This window comes from Heterodontus francisci, chromosome 33 (assembly GCF_036365525.1).
Source record: "Heterodontus francisci isolate sHetFra1 chromosome 33, sHetFra1.hap1, whole genome shotgun sequence".
NCBI lineage: Eukaryota > Metazoa > Chordata > Chondrichthyes > Heterodontiformes > Heterodontidae > Heterodontus > Heterodontus francisci.
Genome location: NC_090403.1, coordinates 55,789,557 through 55,812,577, shown reverse-complemented (window position 1 = coordinate 55,812,577; position 23,021 = coordinate 55,789,557). Strand labels below are relative to the sequence as shown.

The window sequence follows — 23,021 nt, the reverse complement described above, 5'->3', positions numbered from 1 at the left end:
GGTGATTTGATAGAGGTATTTAAAATCGTGAAGGGTCTGGACAGAGTGGACAGGGAAAAACTGTTCCCACTCATGAAAGGATCAAGGAGGAGAGGGCACAGATTGAAAGTAATTGAAGCAAAATCAACAACACGAGGAAAACTTTTTCATGCAGCGAGTGTGTGGTGGAGGTAGGTTCAATTGAAGCATTCAAAAGGGAATTAGACTGTTATATGAAAAGGAAGAATGTGCAGGGTTACGGGGAGAAGGCGGGGTAATGGCATTAGGTGAAATGCTCATTCGGAGAGCCGGTACAGACACGATGGGCCGACTGGCCTCATTCTGCCCTGTAATAATTCTGTGATTGTGTCAGCTACCTCAGACAATGTAGCTACCTGAATTGGAAATTTGGGGAAGTGGGTGGTGTGCATGGAGAAAAAGAGATGGAGCTTTCCAATATATTTAACTAGGAATACACCTACTTTAGAAGTGTGCTTGATGCAGACACTGGCTAACATTTATTACCATCTTCAAATCTACCCCAACCCCCTTCCCACTGCAAAAAAAACATGCATCACTGCCTTGGCTTAAAATTGATGTGGATCCATTACCACAGATAATTTTCATTTAATGTTCAGTTTTTCACTACATGAACGGTTATTGCAAGAGAACAGCCCATGTATCTGAACCAGAATCTGTATTAATGCTGCAGGTTGCAGCATTTTTAAACTATTTCCCCACTAGTTGAAGAATGGCGTCAGCCCAACCTTCAACAAGGACAAGATAACTCCACCTGGCAGGTTGCCTTGCTGCAAGTCGGCTGCAGCAATTTAGTTATCAAACAGAAGATGAATCATCATACTGAATCAGCGCCGTCTCAGTAATAGAAAAGTTAAATCTCATTTCAGTAGGATCAGTCAAGCAATACACTTTTCACTAGTCATGTTGTTCACTCACTGCCCCCTCCCACCACACACAGGTTACAGCTCTCACCGTCGTCTCCTGTCCCAGTCGTGGCGTTAACCATTCCTTCACCCCGCTCAAATCCAGGTTAACCCCGATCAAGCCCAGCTTCCCACGTCGTTTAATCAGCTGGTCTGGCTTCACCACCAGACGCTAAAGAGTGAGAGAAAAGAAAATTAAAGGTTAAGGCAATTAAAACACAAGTTCTAATGAAGCACTTGGGTATTAAGCCTAAAAGAATGGAGAAAAAACACCCATTTAATGAAAAGAGCTTTTCAGCCATCATAGTCAAATGGTTTCTCTTGAAAGAACTTGCATTTATATAGAACCTTGCTTATCCACAGGACATCTCAAAGTGTTTCACAGCAAATGAATTACTTTTCAACTGGATATAAAAGATCCCCTGCCACTAAGCTGAAGAGCAGGGGAGTCCTCCTTGGTTCCTGGGCCAATATTTATTCCCCAATGAACATCACAAGCAGATTATCTGGTCATTATTTCTGCTCGAGAGAGCTTACTGCACGCAAATTGGCTGAGCGCTTCCTACATGATAACAGCAACTACATTTCAAGAGCACTTCATTGACTGAAGTGCTTTGGGATGCCCTGAGGTTGTGAAAAGCACTATATAAATGTAAGCCCTTCTTCAACTTTCACCAACTGGATTTTAATTTGTATGTAAGATAAGCCAGACATATCCAGAAAGGCCTCAACTGGAGCAGAATTTATCAAAGGAGTCATTTGTTGCTGCACAAGAGGCAGTGACTGGTTTCAATGTTAAAAATAGAAATTCACAAAATTTTGATTCAAGTGCTTTGCAGCTAAATCGTTTGCTAGCACCAACTCATATCCCCTCTCAAACTCCGACAAAAGCAACATCCAACGCAAGTCTCATTAGGATTCCCTTCCACTGCCGTCTTCCTCCTCTGACAAAAATTGATTACCTAGATTCTGACGCACAATCTTTCCATTTGGTTATTTGGATTACAGCCCACATCTTTTAGATTCCAACTCGTGGAAAATGATGTAGAAAACAAACTTACCCTTGAGAAGGTCACAGCTTAAGAAGTGGTGCCAATATAAATTGAATTATGCTTTCAGAGTACGAAATGCAACATGACATTTCTGCCAAATTTGTCAGGCCCGGGAGCCACTTAATTGCGGAAGTCAATTTTATCAAAGATTTATGTAAAATGATGTTACTGGCTTTCCCAAGTTTAAAGAGAGAAAATGCAAATTAATCTGAAACTGATTTCCAAATGTCTGCTTTGCCAGCACACTGTACAAAACAGTTAACCTTCAGAAGCTTTCAGAACTCACCGCTGCCTACTGTACTCAAATTAAGCATGCAGTGATCAATTGAGCTGCACATTTGAGAGAACAATACAGTAGACACTGGCTACTGGATATATGCTGGTGTACAATCAGGAGCTCAATGTGCAGAATGACAGTCTGTCATTTTTAGGACAGAGGAGGCAGCCACACGGCCCGAGTCCATGCCGGCTGTCCACGGAGCTATGCAGTCAGTCCCACTCCCCTGCTCGATCTCCATAGACCTGCAAGGCTACCTCTCCTGGGTGGCCATCCAACCTCCTCTTGAAGTCACTGATCGTCTCCGCACAGTGGCTTTATGTGCACACCTACACCCACAGAATTCCTGACCTCAGTCCTGCAGTCGCAGAGGAAGCAGTGGAAAATGGGAAAAGGTAATAAATGTGCCAAAGAAGGACAACATAGCTCCGAAATTCAAAGAACACCCTGTGCATCTCCTAGTGGTCAGCATATGGTGTTCAATTTCCAGAACCTGGGAAAACTCAGAATACCATACAAAAAAAACTCAATATGCATTCCTAACCAATTAAAAATATTTAAACCGACACTAAGTCCAGCTACAGGCCCCCAACATTTATAGATGTTACAATTGGACACTAATGGAAGACGAGACAAATACAGTACAGTCTGAATGTGGCTTCTCCATTGCCATTTCTGGGGTCACCATCCCATCCTCTCAGTTTACTAATGACATCTAGAAGCAAACTGTACTACACCCAGAGTTTTCTTCATTTGGATCCAATTCTTGGTTTTAAAAATATTAAATAATTCTAAATTGAAAGCTCCAAAAACCTCAAATGTCTCAAAGTAACACTCAAGAGCACTTTAACTTTAGAGTTTATCAAAGTTTAATTTCAATTTTAATCAAAAGGTCTCCCAGCCAGTGAGAAATTGCCAACACCTGCTAGGTTTTCCGTTTTGCCACATTTTCTGCTACCTTCATGGTGTCTCACAAAAATGTTGTACCTCGACAGGTATTCCTGGCACAGGTGCAACTTGCTGAAGACAGAAACCTTGTGCAAAAGATGTGCTCAGCTCACATGAGTAGCAGTACTGAACAGACAGCAAGCAAGCTACCCTGAAAAGGACAAGACACAAGACTTCACAGAATCAAAGATTTGTAACAGCACAGAAAGAGGCCATTTCGAGGCCCGTCGTGTCTATACTGGCTCTCCGAATGGGCAATTCACTGAGTGCCATTCCCCCACCTTTGCCCGTAACCCTGCACATTCTTCCTTTTCAGTTAACTATCCAATTCCTTTTTGAATGCCTCGATTGAAGACTAGGATATCCCAAGTTTGCTTCTCTATTCTGTGCTGAACTAGCTGACCTCAGGCAAAACACCAGTTGAGGTGTTTAGTTAGTCTCAACTTCCTTGTGCTTGGGAAGAAATACTAGTCAGTTATGAGTCCTGCTCCTCTTGAACAGCGAGTAACTCCGCATTTTTTGTTTCTCCTCAGGATAACGGCAATGCTGACAAGGCTGCCTTTATACACTATTCCTACTTGCCCTGAAAAGGCCTTCACCTCACTAAGCCACTTCAGAAGGCATTAACAGTGTTGACTAGAATTAAATGTAGGTCAAACCAATATGGGTGGCACGTGCCCTTTCCTGAAGGGCATGTGAAGCGGTTGGATTTTAATTTTTTCATATTTTCATGGTCATTTTTCCTAGTGTTAGCATACAAATGACCAGATTAATTGAATTATTAAAAAAACTACTTAATTGGCTGCAAAGCGCTTTTGAGACAGTGGTCATGAAAGGCGCTATACCTGTCGCGGTACAATATTTTTGGTGATACATCATGAATGTAGCAGAAAATGTGGGAAAACAGAAAACCTAATAAGTGTTGGAAATTTCTCAGCAGGTCTGGCAGCATCTATGGCGAGAGAAGCGGAGTTAACATTTCAGGTCTGTAAACTTTCATTAAATGAAAAGTCACAGACCTGAAACATTAACTCCGCTTCTCTCTCTACAGATGCTGCCTGACCTGCTGAGTATTCCCAGCACTACTTGTTTTTATTTCAGATTTCCAGCATCTGCAGTATTTTGCTTTAATATTGCTTTGGCAATTTCTCTCTGGCAGGAAACCTTTTAAATAAAACTGAAATTAAACTTAGATAAACTCTAAAGTTAAAGTGCTCGAGTGTTACTTTGAGACATGAGGTTTTTAGAACTTTCAATTTAGAATCATCTATAAGTATTTTTTTTCTCAATTCAATTTCACAACTGCAATAGTGGGATATTAGGCGAGAACAGCATCGGGCTTGGCTTTGACATGTCTCATGGCTTCATAGTCTGCTAACATACTAGGAATAGCCATTTAGTTAAGATATTAGGTGACAACAGGCACCAGCGGAACTGTACACCAGTAAGTCAGTATCTTCTAAGAAAAGAGAGAAAGGCAAGGGAACCCCTGCCTGTAATGAGCACCATATGCAACCACTTTCATATAGAAGATTCCATGAATGAAATTTTAAACAAAACCCAATTCATGAAAGTGCTCTATAAACTTCATTTCTGCAAACAACCCAACTCGAAAAAAAATCACATGCCAAGTTAAAAATAAGATATGTTACAGCCAGTTCACTTGGAGAGTAACCCATTGGCTTCTACATGTTTAGGAATAGATTCAAACATAGTGCTGACCCAACAACCACACCAACAGCTTCACCACCTTCAATATAATTAGATTTTAAAAGAACACTCAGGGAACCAGATGGCACAGTACATTAGACACAAATTTTTCACCTCAAAACTGCGACTCAAATCCATCCCAGGTCTGATGAGATAAATAAAGACAAAATACTGCAGATGCTGGAAATCTGAAATAAAAACAAGAAATGCTGGAAATACTCAGCAGGTCTGGCAGCATCTGTGGAGAGAGAAGCAGAGTTAACATTTCAGGTTAGTGACCTTTCATCAGGGATAAATGCCCCTTCATCCTGCTGACTACAGGGATCTCATGTGAAGTGAATTTGGGTAGTCTCAATCTAGTGGGTGTGGGTCTAAAGCATAAAACAGCCCATAATTTAGTAGTATTTGGCAATGGTACTCAGGCAGCTGGCTGTTACGGAATTATGATTCTGCTATAGGGGAAGCAGAGGTAGATTGTTGGACAGAGGAGAGACCCCTATACTCTGCATCTACATGTGATACATGCTTGACCCAGAAGCGCTCGATGCAGACATTGGGTGCTTGAAAGTCAGTGTCTCGATGCCAGCACTGATCTCTCATGGGGCAGAATCATGAAACAAAACTGGACAAGGAGGAAATAAATTCTCTAGACTTCCTACTTGGTACTGACCTTCAAAAAGCACCCTAAATTAAACACCACCCCCTGACTCAATCACATGATTCAACTCCTCTATAATCAGAATGCTGCAATTGCGGATTTGAATTCGAGATCCAAAATCCCTTCTGTAAATAAACTTTAAAATTTATATGGAGTTGTGCAATCATTGCACATTTAAGAACAAAGAACAAAGAACAAAGAAAATTACAGCACAGGAACAGGCCCTTCTGCCCTCCAAGCCTGCGCCGATCCAGATCCCCTATCTAAATATGTCGCCTATTTTCGAAGGGTCTGTATCTCTTTACTTCCTGCCCAGTCATGAATCTGTCTAGATACATCTTAAAAGACGCTATCGTGCCCGCGTCGACCACCTCCACTGGCAACGCGTTCCAGGCACCCACCACCCTCTGCGTAAAGAACTTTCCACGCATATCCCCCCTAAACTTTTCCCCTCTCACTTTGAACTCGTGTCCCCTAGTAATTGAATCCCCCACTCTGGGAAAAAGCTTCTTGCTATCCACCCTGTCTATACCTCTCATGATTTTGTACACCTCAATCAGGTCCCCCCTCAACCTCAGTCTTTCTAATGAAAATAATCCTAATCTACTCAACCTCTCTTCATAGCTAGCGCCCTCCATACCAGGCAACATCCTGGTGAACCTCCTCTGCACCCTCTCCAAAGCATCCACATCCTTTTGGTAATGTGGCTACCAGAACTGCACGCAGTATTCCAAATGTGGCCGAACCAAAGTCCTATACAACTGTAACATGACCTGCCAACTCTTGTACTCAATACCCCGTCCAATGAAGGAAAGCATGCCGTATGCCTTCTTGACCACTCTATTGACCTGCGTTGCCACCTTCAGGGAACAATGGACCTGAACACCCAAATCTCTCTGTACATCAATTTTCCCCAGGACTTTTCCATTTACTGTATAGTTCACTCTTGAATTGGATCTTCCAAAATGCATCACCTCGCATTTGCCCTGATTGAACTCCATCTGCCATTTCTCTGCCCAACTCTCCAGTCTATCTATATTCTGCTGTATTCTCTGACAGTCCCCTTCACTATCTGCTACTCCACCAATCTTAGTGTCGTCTGCAAACTTGCTAATCAGACCACCTATACCTTCCTCCAAATCATTTATGTATATCACAAACAGTGGTCCCAGCACGGATCCCTGTGGAACACCACTGGTCACACGTCTCCATTTTGAGAAACTCCCTTCCACTGCTACTCTCTGTCTCCTGTTGCCCAGCCAGTTCTTTATCCATCTAGCTAGTACACCTTGGACCCCATGCGACTTCACTTTCTCCATCAGCCTACCATGGGGAACCTTATCAAACGCCTTACTGAAGACCATGTATACGACATCTACAGCCTTTCCCTCATCAATCAACTTTGTCACTTCCTCAAAGAATTCTATTAAGTTGGTAAGACATGACCTTCCCTGCACAAAACCATGTTGCCTATCACTGATAAGCCCATTTTCTTCCAAATGGGAATAGATCCTATCCCTCAGTATCTTCTCCAGCAGCTTCCCTACCACTGACGTCAGGCTTACCGGTCTATAATTACCTGGATTATCCCTGCTACCCTTCTTAAACAAGGGGACAACATTAGCAATTCTCCAGTCCTCCGGGACCTCACCCGTGTTTAAGGATGTTGCAAAGATATCTGTTAAGGCCCCAACTATTTCCTCTCTCGCTTCCCACAGTAACCTGGGATAGATCCCATCCGGACCTGGGAACTTGTCCACCTTAATGTCTCCTTATGCCGACTTGACCTAGAGTAATCAAACATCTGTCCCTAACCTCAACATCCGTCATGTCCCTCTCCTCGGTGAATACCGATGCAAAGTACTCGTTTAGAATCTCACCCATTTTCTCTGACTCCACGCATAACTTTCCTCCTTTGTCCTTGAGTGGGCCAATCCTTTCTCTAGTTACCCTCTTGCTCCTTATATATGAATAAAAGGCTTTGGGATTTTCCTTAACCCTGTTTGCTAAAGATATTTCATGACCCCTTTTAGCCCTCTTAATTCCTTTCAGATTGCGCCTACAATCCCGATATTCTTTCAAAGCTTCGTCTTTCTTCAGCCGCCTAGACCTTATGTGTGCTTCCTTTTTCCTCTTAGCTAGTCTCACAATTTCACCTGTCATCCATGGTTCCCTAATCTTGCCATTTCTACCCCTCATTTTCACAGGAACATGTCTCTCCTGCACGCTAATCAACCTCTCTTTAAAAGCCTCCCACATATCAAATGTGGATCTACCTTCAAACAGCTGCTCCCAATCTACATTCCCCAGCTCCTGCCGAATTTTGGTATAGTTGGCCTTCCCCCAATTTAGCACTCTTCCTTTAGGACCACTCTTGTCTTTGTCCATGAGTATTCTAAAACTTACGGAATTGTGATCACTACTCCCAAAGTAGTCACCTACTGAAACGTCAACCACCTGGCCCGGCTCATTCCCCAACACCAGGTCCAGTATGGCCCCTTCCCGAGTTGGACTATTTTTACATACTGCTCTAGAAAACCCTCCTGGATGCTCCTTACAAATTCTGCTCCATCTAGACCTCTAACACTAAGGGAAACCCAGTCAATGTTGGGAAAATTAAAATCTCCTATCACCACCACCCTGTTGCTCCTACAGCTTTCCATAATCTGTTTACATATTTGTACCTCTATCTCATGCTCTTACAAGATATTTGATCACTGAAGCTGACACCCCCTCTCTCTCTGGACCGTTTACATTACGAAAGCCACCATTGCATCTTTCAATATCACCAACATGTCCAACACACTCACCTCAGTTTGCAGCCAGGGGTGCTCTTGGACTAGGAGAGACCAGTCGGTTTCAGGTCGCAGTCTGGCATATTTGAACTTGTTCTGGATTGCAGCCTTTGTGCAAATGAATTTATAAAGGAATTCTTTACCGGTCTGCTCAGATATGGCTTTAGCGGACATGACTGTTCAGTGTGTTCAGTTCGTTACTGTAAAAAAGCAACAAAATATTTCAAGTAAAATCAATTTTAAACAAACCAAAGAGAGACAAGAAAATTGAACATCGACTTCAAATCTCATGCAGTCCTTCTACGCCAAAGCTTTGCTCTTTAGAAAATGTTTTCAACACATGGGTGAATACAGGATGGCACAGTAAGTAATTTTATTATGTTACTGGATTAGCAGGACATATTTTTTTTTTTATTTAGAGATACAGCACTGAAACAGGCCCTTCGGCCCACCGAGTCTGTACTGACCATCAACCACCCATTTATACTAATCCTATACTAATTCCATATTCCTACCACATCCCCACCAGTCCCTATATTTCCCTACCACCTACCTATCCTGGGGGTAATTTATAATGGCCAATTTACCTATCAACCTGCAAGTCTTTGGCATGTGGGAGGAAACCGGAGCACCCGGAGAAAACCCACGCAGACACAGGGAGAACTTGCAAATCCACACAGGCAATACCCGGAATTGTGGACTTTGATCAGCTACAGATTATCTTGTAATTTTACTATCATTTCAAGTTCTTGCAACACAAAATTCACAGATTCATCTTAATATCTTCATGATTGTGCAAATTATATTATGAAAGCAGGTGTTTGTTTGATTCTAGACTGAATCTATTGTAGTAGCATAAAGTGAATAATATACACTAAGCACTCAACGCCATGATCAGAACGTGAATTCCATTTTAACTGTTTCATCAAAATGCCTGTTGATCAACCATTTAAACACAAGACGGTCAACTGCGCATATTTAGGGTCCAGTTAAACTCCCAGCAAAAGTGACTGTATGACTTCAGTTTTAATCTGTCTACAAGATACCTTGGCAGTTGCTACACACTGCCAGGACTTGACTCTGCACTGGAGTCAAACTGAAATTAAAAAGCGCTTAATTAAGGTATATCAAAACATTAAGAGATTCAAGCTTTAAATTTATCATTTCAAGAGTAAACCAGGAATGCAGCTTGCAAGAGAGCAAGTGCAGGGCTATCCTGATTGGTACAGTATGATTCACAATCCACAGCACAATTTAGATGCTTTGGTCTGAGAACTGCATAATGCAGCTATTAAACTCAGCAACTGGTATGCGTATTGATGTCAGTGCACTGACAGTGCATTGTGCAATGCTCTTAATTTATCCCCTCAGTGTGTTCCCATCACCAGTATTTCACCCCAATATTCTTCAGCTCAATGACTTCAGTGGGTTGAATATTGAATTGATTGAGCAGGCGAGATGCTCCTTCAATTTATGTCCAAAAGGTGCAGGGTTCAAACCCACTGCAGACAGTCCTGATGAGTGGGGAGTGGACAGCAGAGCTCCAGCTCAGAATTCTGGGTTGGCATCTAGCAGCATACTCAAGTCCAGTGGATGGGGACAATCACACATTCCCCGCCATCCCCCACCGCCCCCCCCCCCCCCCTCCTCCCATTGTTCAGGAGGTTGGAGCCCAAACCGTCTCACTGTAAGGACTAACTACCCTAACAACTGATATAAAGATGATTATGACCCATAGAAGGAGTGTTCACGTCACGGTCTGTCAGACTGCTCATCAGCCTGTGAATCCTTCCACTGCTTCACTGTTCTCCAAGGGAAAAACAAGATGATAAAAACCAATTTATTTAATATATTTACCCACTTTTCCATTCCCAATTTACTTACCACTCTCTGGTAGTCAGCAGAGTGACTGAAGTGCAAGTGATTTAGCAGACAGAATGGTCATTAATAAACAAAGCATTCAGTGGAACACAGCACTAGAGGGGAATATCAGTGAAGGCAGAAAATAGTATTTGCAGGGCGGCACAGGTGGCGCAGTGGTTAGCACTGCAGCCTCACAGCTCCAGGGACCCGGGTTCGATTCCGGGTACTGCCTGTGTGGAGTTTGCAAGTTCTCCCTGTGTCTGCGTGGGTTTTCTCCGGGTGCTCCGGTTTCCTCCCACAAGCCAAAAGACTTGCAGGTTCTTAGGTAAATTGGCCATTATAAAAAAAAAAATTGTCACTAGTATAGGTAGGTGGTAGGGAAATATAGGGACAGGTGGGGATGTTTGGTAGGAATATGGGATTAGTGTAGGATTAGTATAAATGGGTGGTTGATGTTCGGCACAGACTCGGTGGGCCGAAGGGCCTGTTTCAGTGCTGTATCTCCAATCTAATCATAAGAGACTGATATTCACTGGATAACATATACTGCACGATCAGTTAAATTAGTCTCAGATGTGCTTTGGTAACCTTGGAGCAAAGGCAGAAAGGCAACTTAAAATGTAATTCAGAACTGGACAGCCAAAATAAACTTAATTTAAAATTTGGGTAAAAGTTTCTACAATAAGATAACAAAGACCCACCAATTAACATTTCTCACATTGCTGCTGATTCAGAAATAGATAACCTAGCTTTGAAACATGAACTCAAAACAAGTTATGTATACTACAGCACTGCAATATAAAGAATTTCCCCATGGAACAGTCACTTCAAATAAATACACTATGTGAAGCATCCTGAGATGTTTCCAAGAGATACAATTATATAAATGATGATACTTTCACAACATTTGACCCATGTCAAACAACTGAGGCCATAACGCAAGCCCCACTCTTTAAAAAAAACTATCTTGAAGAAATCACCTAGTAAAAAGGATTGCTTCCAATGCTAACAGTCTTGAATGGATTGGTAAAAGTTGCTTGCTAAGATATCTATGCAATTCAATAAATATTTTTACCCCAAAGAGAGAGATAAATGTTGCGCTGCATTTCATGTCTGTCCTTGTATAGCTGGGAGCATGCAGTCATAACTGTTAACCTTGGATGATAAGGAGATACACACTCCCCTCTTTCAAGCGGCTGCTACTTAATTGTTCTACTGGTCTGCTTAAATTATCAGTCAAGTTACAGAAACTACAATATCACTTCCAAGAGCAACAGTTGTGTTAAATACTAGTAGATAAAAGGAAAACAAATATTGGCAAGAGGAATAATGAGTCAGCCAAAAACCTAGAAAATGGGTTCAGCATTTTGTATAAAGCATGCACAATATGAAATACTGCAAAATACTTTACACCAAGCACAATTGGTGAATACCAGTCAAAGTCAAGACCAAATGTATTATCAAGCCAACTGAGGAATGATTTCCACACTCATTCAGTCCTCATTTTAAAGTAATACACTATCCTTTTACTTAAATATTTAGCTATAAATATAAAATCAAAGTAACAAAACTTACGTATTTTGGGGAGCAGAGAAAGAGTTGATTACATTACAAGGGTTCTTCAGTACTGGTCAAGGAACTGAGCCTCCAGCGCATCACAACTGTGGGAGGAGGGCATCTTATTTATAGCAAGGGGGTGGAGTTCATGTTAGCGAATGAAATTTTCCATTGCAAGCACCTGGTGTCAGCATTAAGCAATCACAGGTCAGCTATAGCAGAGTAAAGCTCCCTCAGCTCCAACAGTTAGCTCAGCCCCAACCTCATAAGATCACCCACTACTGTTGCCTGGCATTTTCACCTCCATTTCTTACAGACTATCCTTTAGCCTGACTGACTTTGCTAATCACTGACATATTAGGGCCAGTTTCATGCTGTAGAAGCAACCTGATAGAATCTGTTCGAACTCATTTCACATTAGGACCTTTACACCTCGGGTAGAGAAAGGATACTTACATTCTGACTTCAACACTGGTCAGAGGTGAAAGGGAACTTGTTAATCCACTGTGACATCCAACTTTTCCTCCGCTGATTTTTATTCCCTCCTTAGCCCAGGAAAGCAGGGGTTAATTGATGCACTCCACTGGCCGGTATTAACCAAGAGCATCAACCAAAGTTGTAACCTGGGATATTCCTGTTATGTATGGCTCAGTAGCACACCAGGCTATCAAAACAGCTCAGTTTGGAAAAAGTACTCGCCTTGTTATTACTCCCCTACCAAGAGGGAGAATAAATATCTTTTGTCCCAAAGAGAACAGGAACAAAACTAAACCAGAAAAATCTCCTTGTACCATGACCCTTACCAGTTTAATAAGACAAGACAGGCTTTTCAAAGACCCAGGTTACATGCTATTGTGCCCCACCTATCATGTTAATTCTTGAGCAGATATTATCTCCAATGCAGATGTATTTCATTATATAGATTTGCTTTTACTAATTCATGATTAACAAATGTAAATGCTCTGGTTAAAAGGAATGGACTGAACAGGAAGCATGTTAATCCGTTCTATGCAAATGATCTTTATGTAACTTTAAATTATGCTTTTGCTGGACACCATCTGTAAAAGTTACTCCCTGGACCATCACACAAAGCTTGCCACCTAAGTGGATAATCAGACCACTGACTCAGTCCTTCAGTGAATGACAAGTCACATAAAACAGACCCCCACAGCCAAAACAGCACTTGGGACAGGTACTGGATTGTGACCGACATTTGTGCAACTCTACCAGCATGAGTCGCTAATTTATATGTTCGTAAAAGAAAACAATGGAACATAGGCCAGTCAGCCCTCAAGGCGGGAGTGAAAATGCAGTCAGAACAGGGAAATCTGATTTACGACAAGTCCCGGTTTCAAAAACCAAAACCAAGCTAAGCTTGTGGTATTTCATAAGGCAGTGGAGGGCAGAAGGAAAGACAGAATTTTTCCTTCTTTGAATATATAAGAATGGGGATTGCTCAAGGGCCAGATGATCAATATTGTTGTAGTAAACCTGCTGTTAAAGGCAGGTTAGCGTTAATTATAGGTTTGTGGCTGCCAGCTCAAGGCCAGGCAAGAGCAACTTGCATCTATTTAGTATCTTTAGCGTAGTAGAACATCCAAAGATGATTCACAGCAGCATTATCAAACAAAATATGACAGAGCCACATAAGGAGATATTCAGACAAGTGACCAAAGCTTGACAAACAAAATAGGCTGTAAGGAACTAAGGAGCAGCGGGACCAAAAGATTGACAGGGGGAATTCCAGAGATTGTGGCCTAGGCAGCTAAAGACACAGCCACCAACAGTAAAACAATGAAAATCAGGGATGCACAAAAGGCCAGAATTGGAGGAGCACAGAGATCTTGGAGGGTCGTAGTAAAGCCTGGCTACCCAACCAAACCCGACTTCATGTGTCGGGGTTGGGTCGGACTGTACTGTTTTGTTTCGTACTGTTTTCGTTTTAATCTAATAAACTTGTTGTTTTCGGGTTAGGTCAGGCATTTAAAAAAAATTAAAGGACGCGGGCCCATATCGGGTTGGCTGCTGTTGGGTCTGTTACGACCAGGAGAGAAAGGGGTCTAGGGTTCCCTCTCAGCCTTCACCTGGTCTTTCCGTAACAGGGTTTAATTTTAAACACACCGTTTTTTAGTTCCCCGAGGGAATCCTTGTTCAATAACTTCCAATTATAAGGCAAAGAAACCAGGACTAACAGATTTTCATAGGTTTAAAGAAGAAAAGTTGAAATTTATTAAACTTATAAACTCTAATTCGGTTATCGCTTACGGATACACTATGCGCTCACACTAGCATGCATACGCGCTACACACATGCAGATAGAGACAGAAGAGAAAAATAAAATGGAAAAGTTTGAGGCAATCTCTGAAGAGAGTTTGTGTTACGGTTCTTCGAGCTCACTACAGAGTCCTTGATTGGAGGTAGATCTTGCTCTTCATTGGGGCCCAGTATTCTTCTTGAACCTTGTTTGCTGTAGGAGACTTTTCTCTCTTGGGATTCATGTGTCTTCAGTGGATTTGGAGTTCCATGAGAAAGAGAGGGAGAACCAGACAGGTCTTCAGTCCAGGAGCATACTGCAGCCTCTCTCTGTTCAAAACTCTTTGTACAATTCAGAAAAACCAGGTTGCCAAGCAGGCAAGTCACGTGACCAGCTGGTCTGACCATGTCGGTTTGTGGATTCGGCCATCCCAGCAGTCATCCTGAAATTTGAGCTCCCTCACCTTCAATGTCTGGTGCTCAAAGTCCATTGTAGGTTAAACTGGATAAGGGAAGTAACCCCTTTGACTCCACAAGCACTGTCTCTTAATATGCAAATGTCTTTCCAGCCAAGGGCCTGGTGATTTATTTTTTAAACAAGTAGTTTCTTCACTTCAAGAGTTTTCAAATTAATGTTCACAACAAAATTAATGTGCCTCATTCTTGGCAGGTGGGCTGTCTGCATGACAGGTCAGGCATTTAAAAAAATTAAAGGACTCGGTCGGGCTTTAATTTGATATCCAAGCCAGGCTTTAGGTTATAGGACTGGAGTAGGTACAGAGATAGGGAGGGTGAGGCCATGGAGGAACTTGTAAATGAGGATGAAAATATGAACATTGCTAATGCAATGAAAACCTCTTTGCTCATTAGGCTGCTCATGAGAAATTACTTTGCAACACAACAAAGGAAGTGGGCAAAAATGACTTCATAATTCAATATGAAACAGCATTAAAATCTGGATTCACACAAACACAAGGCTTAGGAAATGGAAATGGCATACTGACACTGGGTTGGCAGAAGGGGAGAAAAGGAGGAAAAAAGTACAAAGGATGCCTTTACAAACATATGAACTAGGAGAAGTAGGCGATTCAGCCCCTCGAGCCTGTTCCACCATTCTATATCATGGCTGATCTGTTTGTGGACTAACTCCACTTTCCTGCCTACCCCAGATTTAAGGCCAGCTACCTGACCCGAACCCGACGGGACCAGACGACGTGGGTCAGGTTCGGTTCAGGTCAGACCTATTTTCTGGATCCAGCTTTCGGGCTCAGGTCGGTTCGGCCAGAGTCCAGGTCGGGCCGGGCCGGATCGGACACACACGGTAAGAGCTGGGAGCCCGGGACGAAACGGAGTCTGCGCAGTCAGCGAGTGACGTCACTATGACGTCATCACGCATGCGCTGCAGCTTCCGAGTCCGAAGGTAAGTAAAGTGATGGTCGGGTCGTGGCAAAAATCGGAGGGACTCGGGCTCGGGTCCGCTGTGGTTCGGTCGGGTTCTTTCCCGACCTGAGCAGGCCTTTACTTACCCCAGATACCCTTCGACTCCCTTGTTTGTCAAGAATCTGTCCACCTCTACCTTAAACATTCAATGACCCTGTCTCCACCACTTTCCGGGGAAGCTAGTTCCACAGACTCACAATTCTCAGAAAAAAATCTCATCTCTGTCTTAAATGGGAGACCCCTGATTTTAAACAGTGCCCCCCTAGTTTTAGTCTTTCTTCCTTTCAACATCCATCCTGTCAAGTCCTCTCAGGATCTTATGTTTCAATATCATCTCTCATCCTTCTAAACTCCAATACAGCTCAACCTCCAACCTTTCCTCATAAGATAACCCTCTCATCCCAGGAATCAGTAGAGTGAACACGCTCTGAACTGCTTCAAATGTAATTATATCCTTTCTTAAGTAAGGAGACCAAAGCTGTAGACAATACTCTAGATGTGGTCTCTTCATTACCCTTGCTATAAATGCCAGAATTGCATTTGCCTTCTTAATCATTTGCTGTACCTGCATACTAACTTTTTGTGCTTCGTGTATAAGACGCCCAAATCCCTATACATCTCACAGTTCTGCAACCTCTTCATTTAAATATGTTGCTTTACTATTCTTCTGGCCAAAATGGAGAAGTTCAAACTTTCCCACATGATACTCCATCTGCCAAATCTTTGCCCACTCAATTAATCTACCTATATCCTTTTGTAGACTCCTTATGCCCTCATCACAACTTACTCTCCTGCCTATCTTTGGGTCATCAGCAAATTTAGCAACTGTACATTCTGTTCCTTCATCCAAGTCATTGATATAGATTATAAACAGTTGAGGCCCCAGCACTGATCCTTGTAGCACTCCACTAGTTGCAGCTGGTCAACCTGAAAACAACCCATTTATGCCTACTGTCTGTTTCCTGTTAGCTAACCAATCCTCTATCCATGCTGATATGTTATCTCCTATACCATGGACTCTTGTTTAGTAACCTTCAATGTGGCACCTTGCCATATACCTTCTGGAAATCCAAGTACACCACATCCACAGGTGCCCCTTTATCCACGTTGCTTGCTACTTCCTCAAAGAACTCTAATAAATTAGTTAAACGTGATTTCCCTTTCACAAAACCATGTTGACTCTGCCTGATTACACTGAGATTTTCTAAATGGCCAGCTATAACCTCCTTGATAGATTCTAGCATTTTCCCTATGACAGATGTTAAGCTAACTGGTCTATAGTTTCCTGCTTTCTTGAATAATGGGGAGTTACATTTGCTATTTTCCAATCTGATGGGACCTTTCTAGAATCTAGGGAATTTTGGAAAATTAGAACCAATGTATCCATTATCTCAGCAGCCACTTCTTTTAAGTCCATCAGGACCTGGGGACTTGTCAGCTTTTGGTTCTGATGATTATCTCAGTACCCTTTCCCTGGTGATGGTAATTGTTTTAAGTTCCTCCCCTCCCTTTCAACTCTTGATTCACAATTATTTCTGGGATGCTATTTGCATCCTCTGCAGTGAAGACAGATGCAAAACATCTGTTCAATTCCTGTACCATTTCCTTATTTTCCATTATTTCCCCAATCTCTGTCTCGACAACCAACACTCTCTAGTTATAAAAACAAGAAATGCTGGAACCACTCAGCAGGTCTGGCAGCATCTGTGAAAAGAGAAGCAGAGTTAACGTTTCGGGTCAGTGACCCTTCTTCGGACTCTCTTAAGTTACTCTTTTCCTTTTTAAATACCTGTAGAAACTCTTACTATCCATTTTTATATTTCTAACTAGCTTTCTCGCGTACGCAAATTTCTCTCATTCTTTATATTCTGCCCAATCTTCTGCCCTGCCACTACTCTTCAATGAATTGTATGCTTTTTCTTTCGATTTGATACTATCTTTAACTTCCTTAGTTAGCCACAGATGGTGCGTCCTTCCCCTAGAGTCTTTCTTTCGCACTGAAATGTATCTTTGCTGAGTGCTCCATTGAACTTAACCAGAGTGTGCACGGTGGGAATTCAGCAGCATAGCTTCCATCCTTGGATCAGACATCCCTCAACCTTAAGAACCAAATGTGCATAAAAATATTCAAGCAAGAGCCACAACTCCGAGCAGATATCCTCCCCAAAGAGGCAAATCTTTATCTATATGACAAAAAATGACAAATGTGGAGATGAAACTGAATCATAGAATCACTGAATTGTTTCAGCGCAGGAGGTCGTCATTTGGCCCATCGCATCTACACCGACTTTCCGAACGAGAAATTCACCTAATGCTATTCCCCTGCCTTCTCCCCGTAACCCTGCACATTCTTCCTTTTCAGCTAACAGTCTAACTGGAGCCATATCACTCATGTCCACCAAGATTCATCTTTTTGGGGTTACACAAATCAAGCATCTGGCTTATCAGTGATTGAGCAATGCATTATTTGCATTGGCTTTCACTGCTTCTCTGCAGTTTTTGCTGGGAAATGGCTGGGGGAGAAGTAGTAAAGGGAGTATTGGTTGTCTTATGAGGAAAGGTAGGACAGACTGGGCTTGTTTGCACTTGATTTTAGAAGAGCGAGAGGAGACTTGATTGAAGTTTCTAAGATCCTGAACGGTCTTGACAAGGTGGATGTGGAAAAGATGTTTCCTCTTGTGGGTGAGTCCAGAACTAGGGGGCACGGTTTTAAAATCAGGGGTTGCCCTTTTAGGACAGAGATCAAGAGAAATTTTTTCTCTGGGGATTGTGTGACTTTGGAACTCTGCCTCAGAAGGTGGTGGAGGCGGCATCATTGATTATTTTTAAGGCAAAGGGATAGGTTCTTGTTAGGCAAGGGAATCAAAGGTCATCGGGGGTAGATGGCAGTGCAGAATTCGAAACACAAACAGGTCAGCCATGATCTTATTGAATGGCGGAGCAGGCTCAAGGCACCGAAAGGCCTGCTTCTGCTCCTAATTCGTATGCTCGTATAAGTATTAAGTCTTTTCAGAGTTCCATAAATTATTGAATAAGTGGTCACAATCATCAACAATATGAAAACAACCTCTTTCCCAAATACTGACCCCATTGTTTCCCATTGCAATGCCCAATCTTGAGTGGCAGTCACCGAACAGCAGCACAATAGATACGGAAGGCCATAACATTTTGGTCATCTCTGACTCTCCATTACACCCCTCTCTGTGAGATGAATTTATACACTTTTACAGAGAGAATATCTTGATCCACAAGACAACATACAATTGGGCTCAGGGTGGGGTAAAGAAAAGATTTCAGAAAAACAGTTGATCCTCAGTGCGAATACACTGTGCAAGTCCATACCTAAAACCGGAAAGTGAAAGGGAATTTAATATGTAGGGTGGGCGAAGACTCAAGATGTAAGGAGAACGTCAAATTGCATTCTCAATGGATGTATATCACTGCATGGTGAGACACAGTCCATAGCAGATCGGGAGAAGGTGGCTCTCTTCAACTGCAGATGATGTGTGGCTTGGGAAGATCAAAATAGCAAAAAATTATGAAGTAACATCAAAAATAAAAGTAATGCTGTATATATCCTAAGATGAAGCCAAATATTTCACTTGGATTCAAATGTGAATTAAGTTGTGTAAAAGTAGGTGCATGCAAACACTGCAGTCTTGATTAACATGTAGTGAAAGCAACATTAAGATAAAATAATCCAACTGTTCCAAAGTCAATATTCTTGATAAGGTTTTGTAAACTGAATTAAAATTCTGAAATGGTCATGGCGGGAATTTGAATTTACATTCTCCGGATTACTAGTCCAGTAGCAACGCCACTTCAGTCATATCCTGTTCTTGTTTTCCCGATTGATCATTTTGGAACAGAAGTTTGATGCTTCACTGTGCAATGACTGAAAAGCTGTAACAAACCAGCTTTCACAAAGTACTCCTACTTGGAGCAGTTAAATCCACCACCTCAGTGCGGATCTGTGCCACATAACAAAATCTAAATTTCATCCCCGTTCTGTCCTGAGCCAGCTAATCTTAGATCAGATCAACAGTGTGCCTAATATGGGGCTAGGGAAAGAGAAAACAAAATGGGATTCCTGTTCTTCACTATTCAATGATCCCTGATAGGAATTGAGCAATGCACACTAATCAGGCATGGATAGGACTGGGCTATGGAATACCTACTTGCAGTTGAATAGCCAGCCAACAGTAATCGTCAAGGCTATCAGGTGTTATGTAACAGAACAAACAGTTCTAACAAACTGCAAACATATCGTCTAATCCATAGTTAATATTCTGTCTAAGCTGGAACTAACTGGTCTTACCTTTGTAACTGAACAACAATTTACTGAGCATTGCTATCTATAGGTCCCCCAAAAGCCCTGCTTTCTCACTTGGAACATACATTGTCTAGGACAGAACATAACTAGGAGTCAGTGACAGTGGCTGCAAGGTTTGCTAGCGTCACTCGGGAGGGTTTAAACTAGTGTGGCAGGGGGGTGGGAACCAGAGCAATAGGACAGCAAGTGAAATAAATGAGGGGGAACTAGTAAATAAGGCCAGTAAGAGGAAGAGCAGGCAGGGAGATGTTGCGGAGCACAGCGGGACTGGTGGTCTAAAGTGCATTTGTTTCAATGCGAGAAGTATAACAGGTAAGGCAGATGAACTTAGAGCTTGGATTAGTACTTGGAACTATGATGTTGTTGCTATTACAGAGACTTGGTTGAGGGAAGGACAGGATTGGCAGCTAAATTAGATTAGAGATACAGCACTGAAACAGGCCCTTCGGCCCACCGAGTCTGTGCCGAACATCAACCACCCATTTATACTAATCCTATATTCCTACCAAACATCCCCACCTGTCCCTATATTGCCCTACCACCTACCTATACTAGTGACAATTTATAACGGCCAATTTACCTGTCAGCCTGCAAGTCTTTTGGCTTGTGGGAGGAAACCGGAGCACCCGGAGAAAACCCACGCAGACACAGGGAGAACTTGCAAACTCCACACAGGCAGTACCCGGAATCGAACCCGGGTCCCTGGAGCTGCGAGGCTGCAGTGCTAACCACTGCGCCGCCCTTGTTCCAGGATTTAGAAGCTTCAGGCGGGATAGAGGGGGATGTAAAAGGGGTGGGGGAGTTGCATTACTTGTTAAGGAGAATATCACAGCTGTACTGCAGGAGGACACCTCGGAGGGGTCGTGCAGCGAGGCAATATGGGTGGAGCTCAGGAATAGGAAGGGTGCAGTCACGATGTTGGGGGTTTTCGACAGGCCTCCCAACAGCCAGCGGGAGGTAGAGGAGGAGATATGTAGACAGATTTTGGAAAGATGGAAAGGTAACAGGGTTGTAGTGGTGGGTGATTTTAACTTGCCCTATATTGACTAAGACTCACTTAGTGCTAGGGGCTTGGATGGGGCAGAATTTATAAGGAGGGTCCAGGAGGGCTTCTTGAAACGATATGTAGATGGTCCAACTAGGGATGGGGCCGTACTGGACCTGGTATTGGGGAATGAGCCTGGCCAGGTGGTCGAAGTTTCATTAGGGGAGCATTTCGGGAACAGTGACCATAATTCCATAAGTTTTAAGGTACTTGTGGACAAGGATAAGAGTAGTCCTCGAGTGAAGGTGCTAAATTGGGGGAAGGCTAATTGTAACTATTAGGCAGGAACTGAAGAATTTAGATTGGGGGCGGCTGTTTGAGGGTAAATCAACATCTGACATGTGGGAGTCTTTCAAACGTCAGTTGATTAGAATCCAGGACCGGCATGTTCCTGTGAGGAAGGATAAGTTTGGCAAGTTTCGGGAACCTTGGATAACGCGGGATATTGTGAGCCTAGTCAAAAAGAAAAAGGAAGCAATCGTAAGGGCTGGAAGGCTAGGAACAGACGAATCCCTTGAGGAATATAAAGACAGTAGGAAGGAAATTAGGTAAGGAGTCAGGAGGGCTAAAAGGGGTCATGAAAAGTCATTGGCAAACAGGATTAAGGAAAATCCCAAGGCTTTTTATACGTATATAAAGAGCAAGAGGGTACCCAGGGAAAGGGTTGGCCCAATCAAGGACAGAGAAGGGAATCTAAGTGTGGAGCCAGAGGAAATGGGCGAGGTACTAAATGAGTACTTTGCATCAGTATTCACCAAAGAGAAGGACTTGGTGGATGATGAGCCTAGGGAAGGGAGTGTAGATAGTCTCAGTCATCTCATTATCAAAAAGGAGGTGGTGTTGGGTGTCTTGCAAAGCATTAAGGTAGATAAGTCCCCAGGGCCTGATGGGATCTACCCCAGAATACTGAGGGAGGCAAGGGAAGAAATTGCTGGGGCCTTGACAGAAATCTTTGCATCCTCATTGGCTACAGGTGAGGTCCCAGAGGACTGGAGAATAGCCAATGTTGTTCCTTTGTTTAAGAAGGGTAGCAAGGATAATCCAGGAAATTATAGGCCGGTGAGCCTTACGTCAGTGGTAGGGAAACTATTAGAGAGGAATCTTCGGGACAGGATTTACTCCCATTTGGAAACAAACAAACTTATTAGCGAGAGGCAGCATGATTTTGTGAAGGGGAGGTCATGTCTCACTAATTTGATTTGAGTTTTTTGAGGAAGTGACGAAGATGATTGATGAAGGAAGGGCAGTGGATGTTATCTATATGGACTTCAGTAAAGCCTTTGACAAGGTCCCTCATGGCAGACTGGTACAAAAGGTGAAGTCACACGGGATCAGAGGTGAGCTGGCAAGATGGATACAGAACTGGCTCAGTCACAGAAGACAGAGGGTAGCAGTGGAAGGGTGCTTTTCTGAATGGAGGGATGTGACTGGAGGTGTTCCGCAGGGATCTGTGCTGGGACCTTTGCTCTTTGTAGTATATATAAATGATTTGGAGGAAAATGTAGCTGGTCTGATTAGTAAGTTTGCAGACGAGACAAAGGTTGGTGGAGTTGCGGATAGTGATGAGGATTGTCAGAGGATACAGCAGGATATAGATCGGTTGGAGACTTGGGCGGAGAAATGGCAGATGGAGTTTAATCCGGACAAATGTGAGGTAATGCATTTTGGAAGGTCTATTGCAGGTGGGAGGTATACAGTAAATGGCAGAACCCTTAGGAGTATTGACAGGCAGAGAGATCTGGGCATACAGGTCCACAGGTCACTGAAAGTGGCAACGCAGGTGGATAAGGTAGTCAAGAAGGCATACGGCATGCTTGCCTTCATCGGTCGGGGCATAGAGTATAAAAATTGGCAAGTCATGCTGCAGCTGTACAGAACTTTAGTTCGGCCACACTTAGAATATTACGTGCAATTCTGGTCGCCACACTACCAGAAGGACGTGGAGGCTTTGGAGAGGGTACAGAAGAGGTTTACCAGGATGTTGCCTGGTCTGGAGGGCATTAGCTATGAGGAGAGGTTGGATAAACTCGGATTGTTTTCACTGGAACGGCAGGTGGAGGGGTGACATGATAGAGGTTTACAAAGTTATGAGCAGCGTGGACAGAGTGGATAGTCAGAAGCTTTTTCCCAGGGTGGAAGAGTCAGTTACTAAGGGACATAGGTTTAA

The 23,021-nt window shown here is 42.9% G+C and overlaps 1 protein-coding gene across 1 annotated transcript in view; it reads right to left on the bottom strand.

Moving 5' to 3' along the window:
* Positions 1–23,021, bottom strand: part of LOC137348247 (ATP-citrate synthase-like) — a 94,305-nt gene that overhangs the window by 56,760 nt on the left and 14,524 nt on the right. The window contains exons 2-3 of the mRNA XM_068013656.1: positions 8,379–8,563; positions 973–1,095 (exon numbers count right to left, since the gene is read on the bottom strand). Coding sequence (XP_067869757.1) covers positions 973–1,095; positions 8,379–8,537 — 282 coding nt within the window. The 5' untranslated portion in view covers positions 8,538–8,563. The remainder of the gene's footprint in view (positions 1–972; positions 1,096–8,378; positions 8,564–23,021) is intronic.